Source organism: Sander lucioperca, chromosome 3 (genome assembly GCF_008315115.2).
Source record: "Sander lucioperca isolate FBNREF2018 chromosome 3, SLUC_FBN_1.2, whole genome shotgun sequence".
NCBI lineage: Eukaryota > Metazoa > Chordata > Actinopteri > Perciformes > Percidae > Sander > Sander lucioperca.
In genome coordinates, this window is record NC_050175.1 from 14,494,066 (window position 1) to 14,503,132 (window position 9,067).

At 41.6% G+C, this 9,067-nt stretch overlaps 1 protein-coding gene across 3 annotated transcripts in view; it reads right to left on the bottom strand.

The window, feature by feature from the left end:
• Positions 1-6,166: 6,166 nt before the first annotated feature.
• Positions 6,167-9,067, bottom strand: part of tln2a (talin 2a) — a 101,485-nt gene continuing 98,584 nt past the window's right edge. For all 3 annotated transcript variants that reach the window (XM_035999335.1, XM_035999336.1, XM_031314279.2), the window contains one exon: positions 6,167-9,067. This exon is cut by the window's right edge and continues 18 nt beyond it. In XM_035999335.1, coding sequence (XP_035855228.1) covers positions 8,957-9,067 — 111 coding nt within the window. In that variant the 3' untranslated portion in view covers positions 6,167-8,956.

Sequence of the window (9,067 nt, forward strand, 5' to 3'; positions counted from 1 at the left end):
CCAGAGCTATTCATACAAAACAAATAGATCTGATTGGATAAGCCCCTGTGAAAGTTCCCTCTGTGGGTGCCATATTAGCCAATATGGCTTGTTTGTCTTCCAGGGATCAGTTCAACATCCGAAACAGCAATCAGATAGGCTTTGCTCTCTGTAGAGATATATCATCAAGCTTGTCCAACTCCTCTCTCAGCTAATACATGCCTGAGGGTTATATCTCAAACGGCCGCAGTGGATACAGTGGCATGCACATTGGAAGATGTAAAGCTTTGGCATTTCAACAGCCCCCCTTACTGCGTGTGCCTCTGCGATAGTTCACAGGGCCCCAGGCACACCCACAGCTGTCACACACAACCTGTGGTCAGGACTGGTGGATTGTTGAGTAATAATAGTTTACAGTCTACAGTAATTCATTTTTGTACATATTGGGGAAGGGTGGGGGGAATCAAGCTCCAAATATGGCTAAATATAAGTTAATTAGTGAAATTAAGATGTATAGGTGCTAGATGCCTAGTGCATGTGTGTAATCATACATAAAACTGGACAAATCTTGACCCAATAATAAATGCTTCTTGGTTAGAACAACTGATTAAGAAATCATTGTGGAAGATTCCACAAATTGCTCTTAAAGTGCTTGTTGCCACATTTAGACTTTTAAGATTATTTTCTATGAAGTCAATTTTTTTTTCATAAAACTGTTTGTCCCTTTTATTCTGTGTTTCAAACTTCAATATTTGATCTCTTTGGTGGTCCGGCCTGAAATCCTTCCTATGGAGCTTTTTTAACGCAGTCAGCTGTCACTGTGCTGTCATCCCATCATGTGTTTTGTGGACTGTTAAGCAGCCAGCCAGGCATGCCAGTCATATACAGAGATCAGAGAGGCTCATGGCACAATCCACATCACCCTAGCCCCCTGGATAGACGAACATCGACACATTGTACCTGTCCAACAATTAATAATTTGCTCAGATTAAGATTTAGGATTTTGATATAGGGGAGGGGTCTGTAAATAATTCTACAACAAACTTGGTCCTATTCTCTATAGTGCAGACAGTCTTCATAGATCACTACAGTATAGTACAGTACAGTATACAGTACGTGTGATTTTTATATTCTCCTCCGAGGGCCATTATACATGGACAACATGCTTCAGTTTTTTTGCCTGCAGCAAAAACCAAGTGTTCATCTTCACAGCTTCTTTGGAGCGTTTTATCACATTGTTTTATTCACACTAAAGCCAGAGAACTTGTCTGTCCACAATCTAAAGTCTGTTTAAAACCACTCCCTTTTCCCAGACTTGAGTAAATGACTAAATTGGCTAAACCAGTCATAAACCACATTCTTGTTGTTGCATATCCTAGCCATTATTTCTTGAGTATTGCTCAGTGGAAATCACTGGTATATTTCTACATGAAAAAACATCTGTCTTTTAATTGGTCTGTTCATCAGGAAAAAGTTTCACTGTGAGTCAAAGGTATGCTAACGGGTGCCTTCATTGAAACAACCCTCAGCATTCCCAGAATTCCCATCATGCAATAAAGTATATGTGACCCTGTAACAATGATGACACGGCCTTTTAAAAAGCCACATATAAAGTTTATAGACCTTTGAAATTTGATTTTCATTAGGTGACCATTGTCTGTTGATGGCTGTGTATGCATTACTGATTTATTGTTGTGAAGAACTCATAAATCTAAACACAGTCTTTGTTTCTGTGGCGTAGTTTAGCATATTGTGATCCCTTCTGTAAGCACAGTTGAGTCGATCCTTGATGCTGCAGTGTCAGACAACAAATGAAGGCCAGAGATGTTTGAATGGTTCATCATAGATGTGTTGAGACAGCTGGGTGAGCAGCTCCCAGACAAAAGTGGGAGTACTGTGATGATTTCATTTTCTAGACTGGAATTTCTAAGGTCCTCCTCAATAATTTAAAGTATCGAGAAGGAACAATGTTGGTGTTCCACCCAATCCTTCAGTGTCAAACTTTATCTCTTGCTGTGATTCAACTTCATCAAGCTCATCACAGTGGTTTAGATGTGCAGGGCTCATATGTGAGGTCATGTGAAAATATCAGTGTGATGAGGGTGTTTAGTGCGCCGCTTGTTAAAGCATGTCATTGGTGTGTCATTTTCCTTCAGTGGAGTAACACACAACAACAACCTGATGTGACACTGGCCATTTTATTGAAATGAAAATGTGAAAAATGAAGCAGCGACTGCGGGTCACAGTGGTAAGAAGGTACTGTTTTTGCCTGTGGCGCCTTCAAGTCAGGGCAAGCAATTCAATACAACGGTCTTCAGTGGATGAAGCCTACAACCCTGCAATGTAGCAAGCAGCAGTCATCAGTAACCTTACCCGCTTTCTGACTTTTATTCTAATTAGATTTAGGGCATAAAAATAATGGATGAGCTGTCTTCTATCAGCTGCTTGTCCGCATTAAATGTAATGCCCTCGTTCTTTTAGTGAGGGTTTTGCTGTCTCTTCTTCAGCCAAGTCAGTGTAACAGGGCCTCTTGTTAAAAATCAGATCCAGTAGTAACTGGAAATGAAAAGTCTCACAGTGTCTGAGATTTCGATTTTTGTTATAAGAAAAAGCGTGAGCAGTAGTAGCCTAAAGAACTAACTTTAAGAGAAAATGGCAGAAAAAGGATTCCAGGTTTAAAAGCAGTGTTGGGACCAGCTGTGCCACAGTAATTGACATTTTAGTGCCAGACAAATTTAGCATGGCTCTCACTTATTAGCATGGACTCAATATAGCTTCAGGTTTAGTGCTGACTCAGAAATACCATCTTGTCCCAACACTAAACTGATACTTAAAGAGCCCTTGTTCTCTTGCCAGCGCTCGCCTCTCGGTTATCCTAGAGAGAGACTAGAGAACTTGTTGTGGTTCTGCATCCTGTCAGTACTGTTGCTGAGAGAGGATGTAACCGACACACACGGAGAGTCAGATATTTCATATTTTATTTATTCAGCAAGCTGTTAACATTTTACTTGCTGTAAATTATATTTCCCAACATACAGGTCTAAATGCCATTTCAAATCTGTCTCCAAACTGACAGAAAAAGAATTCTGGTAGAGAACTAGTTCTTCTAGGTCTGGGTATTGAACCTCATTACATTTTGAATACCAACCAAAATGTGTTGTGGCATCAAGGACTGAAAACTGTCAACTGTCAAAAGTTGGTATTGAATGTTGATTTTTAGTTCTGTTAATGAATTCTATTTTCTGATTTCTTACTCTAGAGACTGTATTTTATTGGGCAAATTGATATTTAGTCAAAGAGGTAAACTGTTAAAAAAAAAAATCAGTTTACTTGTGCTCATACTACAGTGCTCATACTTACTTACTCACTTTCAGGTTCATACATGTATTTAGAGGTTATATCAGAATAGGTTTACATGGTTTAATTTTCAAACAAACCACCATATTTTAGTTGTACAGCACATTGCTGCAGCTCCTCTTTTCACCCTGTGTGTTAATAATAATAATAATAACTTGGATTTATATAGCGCCTTTCAAGGTACCCAAGGTCGCTTAACAAAAAGGGAGGGAGGGGGGTTAGGGGTCAAAGGACTTAATGAAAAGAAATGTTTTGAGGTGCTTTTTGAACATGGGCAGGGATGGGGCAGAGCAGACGTGAAGTGGTAGACTGTTCCAGAGTGTGGGAGCATTGGCAGAGAAAGCCCTGTCCCCAAAAGTCTGCAACCTGGTGCAGGGGGTATCCAGCAGGTCCTTGTCAGAGGACCGCAGGGAACGTGACTGAGTGTAGGGGTGGAGGAGATCTGTGAGGTATTGTGGTGAGAGTCCATGGAGAGATTTGTAGGTGAGCAGGAGGATCTTGTAGGTGATGCGTGACTTGACTGGCAACCAGTGGAGCTGTTGGAGGATGGGAGTGATATGCTGCCAGGGCTTGGTGTGGGTTAGAACCCTGGCAGCAGAGTTCTGGACATACTGGAGTCTGCTAAGGGTCTTGGTGGGCAGTCCAGACAGGACACCATTGCAGTAGTCCAGACGGGAGGTGATGAAGGCATGGATGAGTGTCTCAGTTACTGAATGTGTGAGTGAAGGTCGGAGTCTTGAAATGTTTCTGAGGTGGTAGAAGGCGGACTTAGTGATGTTTTTGATGTGGGACCGGAAGGAGAGAGTGGAGTCCAGAATGACGCCCAGGTTGCACACCTCAGGAGATGGGGAAATGGAGCACCCATCCACAACCAGGGCCAGGTCTCCAATTTTCCTGAGCAGTGGTGCAGGGGCCACCACCATGACTTCTGTCTTGTTACTGTTGAGTTTGAGTAGGTTTGTGGTCATCCATGATTTGAGTTCCTGCAGGCAGTTGACAAGTTCTGTGGGTGGGAGCTGGGAGGTGGGGTTTGTGCTGATATAAAGTTGAGTGTCATCAGCGTAGCAGTGGAAGTTGAGTCCATGTTTACGGATAATATGACCAAGGGGTAGCATGTAGATGGTGAACAGCAGAGGACCAAGCACAGAGCCCTGGGGCACTCCATGGTTGGCGGGTGCTGGATCAGAGTTGGAGCCATTAATGGGAAATGAATTGTTTCCGGTCAGTGAGGTAGGACCGGAACCAGGACAGTGCTGTGCCACTGAGGCTGATGAGCTCAGAGAGGCGGTGGAGAAGGATGGTATGGGAAACTGTATGAAAAGCTGCAGAGAGGTCAAGGAGGATGAGGATAGTGATGAGGCCATTGTCAGCAGCAAGCAGGAGGTCATTAGTGATTTTGATGAGAGCGGTCTCAGTGCTATGGTGGGTTCTGAAACCAGATTGGAAGGGTTCAAAGAGCTCATAGTGGGACATGTGATGTTGAAGCTGGGCAGCCACTGCTCTTTCCAGGATTTTGCTAAGGAAAGGAAGGTTGGAAATTGGACGATAGTTGTTGGGGTCGTCTGGGTCTAAGCCTGGCTTTTTGAGAGTGGGGATGACTGCCGCCATTTTAAAGCTGGATGGTACCACACCAGAGGCAAGAGATGCATTTATGATGTTTTCCGCTGGATGGCAGAGGATGGGAAGACAGGCCTTGACCAGGGTGGTGGGCATTGGGTCAAGACTGCTGGTTGAAGTCTTGGCAGAGGTGACCAATGTTTTTACTTGGTCAGCATCTAGTGGAGAGAAGGCGGATAAGCAGCACTGAGGTGAGCGGGCAGCTGAGTGGTGAGAATCCTGTTGGGGCAGTGTGGGGCAGGGGGGGAGCCCAGGAGACTGGAGCTGCCGGTGGATAGTGTCCACTTTCTGCTGGAAGAAATCCAGGAACCTGGAGCAGAGGTCAGCTGCATTTGAGGGTTTAGCGGCATCAGGAGGGTGAAGTAGACTATTGATAGTTGAGCTCTCTGTTTTAGCTACAGAGTTCTAGCTAATTCTACTCCATCTTTGTTGGGAGTCGCACATGCGCAGTACCTAGGTAAGCACTGCTAGCTTATCAGAAGCAGAGTATTAGGGCGTGCCACACTAGCAGCTAGGCAAGCATTATAACGTGTGTTAGAAAGTGACGCACGTTCGTCATGGAAGTAAAGGCTGGACTACAATAGAGCGGTTTGGAGCAGTTTGTGAACAGTGTTTTCTGTTGGAGATGGTAAGTGCCTTTGAGGTGGGCTTTTTCACTTTGGAAGCCTATTTACATGCACAAAAAAAGATATATAACACAATAAAGGAAAGGGAAAACGCCAACAAGCATAATATGAGCACTTAAACTTCCCCACAGGTTGCCAAAAACCCAAAAAGGGAAACCTGAGGACATGACCCCAGCAGTGTCCGACGGCCTGAATGTGCTTACAGACATTTGAGTTTGTGAGGAATGTGGTTCAGGTTGTGTTACAATGATATACAGTATAAAAGGTGCATTCGTTATTAAAAATGTCCATAATTGAGCTGACTAAAGATATTTCCAAGTTAAAATGTATGTTCATAAGATCGAGAGCGGAAGATGACCTCAAACTGGAAGATGACAAAGAAGAGGGTACCGGATGTTAATTGGCAAACACCTATTACACTTGGTAGAAACCTATAATGCGAGTCTCAAATTTGAAAACAAATGTGTGTTCATAAACCAGAAAAGTGACATACGGTGAGCAGATGTGTTAATCATACTCAGTGTAAAATGCACACACGTTACTGTCTTTGCTTCACAAAAGAAATAACCACAAAAGGAAACTTGACATGCAAAGTTACATTGAAATGCTTTATTTTCAGAGAATACAAAAAAATAGTTTTATTGAGGCCAGATAAATATCTTTTATATTGTATGTTATCACATCTTTATTGTAGTAACTTCATCATTTTAAGTCTGTTAAGGGAGAAAAAACGTACAGAACACTTCAATTACTCCACATCATTGAAATGTGTAACTACATCTTGATGGCTGACAGATATATTGAAACGTTCTTATCACATTTAGAGGCTTAAAAGCACAAGAAAAAGCCAATTCATAAAATTTCAGTAACTTCATAACATACAATAAAGCAGTTGGCAGAGCAAATCCTCCAGTCCGTCGTAGTTTAGAAGCACTGTGGTACATGCCCATGGAATGCAGTACAAAAATGTGTTCATATATGTTGATGGTACATTTTAAACAGCAACACATTTTTCTGACTGGCAAACAGTTCCTCTGTCATACCCAGAAGGCCTTACATGTGGCAGAGAGAGTAAAAGAGAGAGAGGGGATACAGTTGGTTCAGCACTTCGAGGAACAGTACGTTAAGAAGTGGGACAACAAATGTTAGAAAACCCCCACGGACATGAACCCACATTCCCAAACAATTGCTCGTCTAGTACCTTCTACTGACCAATGAGGTGAAGCTGTCACTCAAGCAGACGAGACACTGTATGGGCTACGGACTAAGGCACTAATAATAATACTACAGACTTGACTAATGAGTCCTTCCCTCCCATACTCCCACATAATACAATGCCAGAAAAAACCTTCTGAATTCAGATCCAACTGTTAAAAAAGAAAAAAAAAGAAATCATGTTGAAATGTGACCGTGTGTCATGAGCCATTTGCTATGGTATACTGTGTTGTACGTGGACGTCAGAATCAGTCAGTGCATCCTTAAAAGTTTAACTCTGTCGCTGTACAAACAAAAAGATGCATCTGAAGCACAAAGCCATGCATTATCACAGCAGGACCTAATCTCACGATATACTGTAGTTTAATATTGAAACACAGCCCATAAAGTAAGACAAGGGAACCAAACACACTACAATCAAACTCGGTAAACAAAAGGTTCTTCTATTGCAGCAAGTAGTATATTCGGTACAGTCGCACAGAGCACCCTTAAACTCAGGGACTGCTGGACAAAAAAGAAGAAGAGATGAAGTGCAGTGATTAGTGTTGCAGTCACTTCACTTTCCTCTTACTTTCACATCAATTCTTACAAGTTTCATTTGTTGCAATTAGCTTATTGTGAAGTTATTTTCAGATTTAGAATTTTGCTGCAATTTACAGAATTGGAGGTGAATGGACTAAAATCATCAATCACTGGCAGTGATTGATTATTGCTGGAAAAATGATTATAATCACTAACAGCTGGATAGAAAATCCCCAAGGAAAAGGCCAAAGTAAATCTGCAGGGGGTGGTAACCATTAGACAAAGCACAGAAGCGGCACTGCACGGCATTCAATTGAGACGTCTGAGGTATTTACAGTTATTCTAAATGTGCATGCTGTTGTATCTAATCAACCTGCCTGTTTACTCTAACCACATATTCTATACTTGAAAGTAAAATAAGCACTCACACACAGTTATACAATAGCATCTCCTATATTATTACTTTGTTTGCATGGTGTAAGGGAAACCAATACTGCCCTCTAAAGCACCATCCATGTTATTGCATCATGATCAAATTCTGTTTATACTGTATGTACTGTAGGTGTAAAGAAGGAATACAAAAACGTTTAAAGGGTTGGGGAACATATCTGACCACAAGCTCTACTAGTGGTAAATAAGTGAGACCATTCCTGACCTGACCTCTGCTAAAAAATACTCGGGAGTAATAAATATTCCTTCTATGGTAATATGTTGTCCTGTGTAGAAAAGCATTCACATGGTAACGTAATGTAAAACATTCTACTTGACTAGCACTTGTTTGCTTAGACAAACATGTAGAATTTGTTGCATCTTAAAAAGACATTTTGCGTGTGGAGCCCATCAATATCCACATAAAAGAAATGACCAGAAAGAAAGCAAAGATGCTTATATCACTAGAAGATTCCCAAAAACAACGGTCCATTATTTAATTTTACAGTATGGTCCAATAAACACCAATATGCATCTTACCTTCCTTTGGGTTAATGACCACTGAATTTAAGTCAAGACACACCACATGATTTAAACAGATATTAAGGTGCCAAATTGGAGCATGAAGGCCAACATTCATACAATATCAGAGTACCGAGCTGAAATCTTTTTGCTGTCCGGGTGACGCTGCAGTTAAACGGCTATATCACACGAACGGCAATACAATCAATTCTTCATCTTAGAAGTTTATGAAATAGAGCTGCAATTTGTAAAAAAAAAAAAATAAAAAGACAAGAAAAAGAAACTGTAGCTTATGGGCAAACATGAGAGCATGTTAGCTGTGCGGTTTGTCCCGAGCATGTCACATTCTGGATTAGATTGGATCGGTCAAAGAAGTTATGCTATATATGAGGACAAAAAAGCAGTTCTTCAGTCGAATCACCACAATCTTTATGTTAGTTTTTTGGGAAAGTAGTCAGTTCCATACAGTAGTATTTCAAACTTACAAGTAGATGACTTTGAGATATTTCCATGTGAATTGGACTCACTGCAGACTTGGGCATTTCTGGTTTGTTAGATCAGTCACAACACATCTGAAGTCGCTGCTGGCCACATATCTGTTCAAGTGTGCCAGTAAAAAAAAAAAGGGACACAAACCCAGATGTGCTCTTCACACTGCTTCAAGCGTATGCAGATGTGAGTTTAAATATTTAGTTGTTGTCCTCTCGTAGTTCACTGGGCAGGAACTTGTACTGCTGCTGCCTGATCTGAGCCAGTTTCTTCCTGGCTTCTTCCAGCTCTCTCTCCTTTCTCAGCATCTC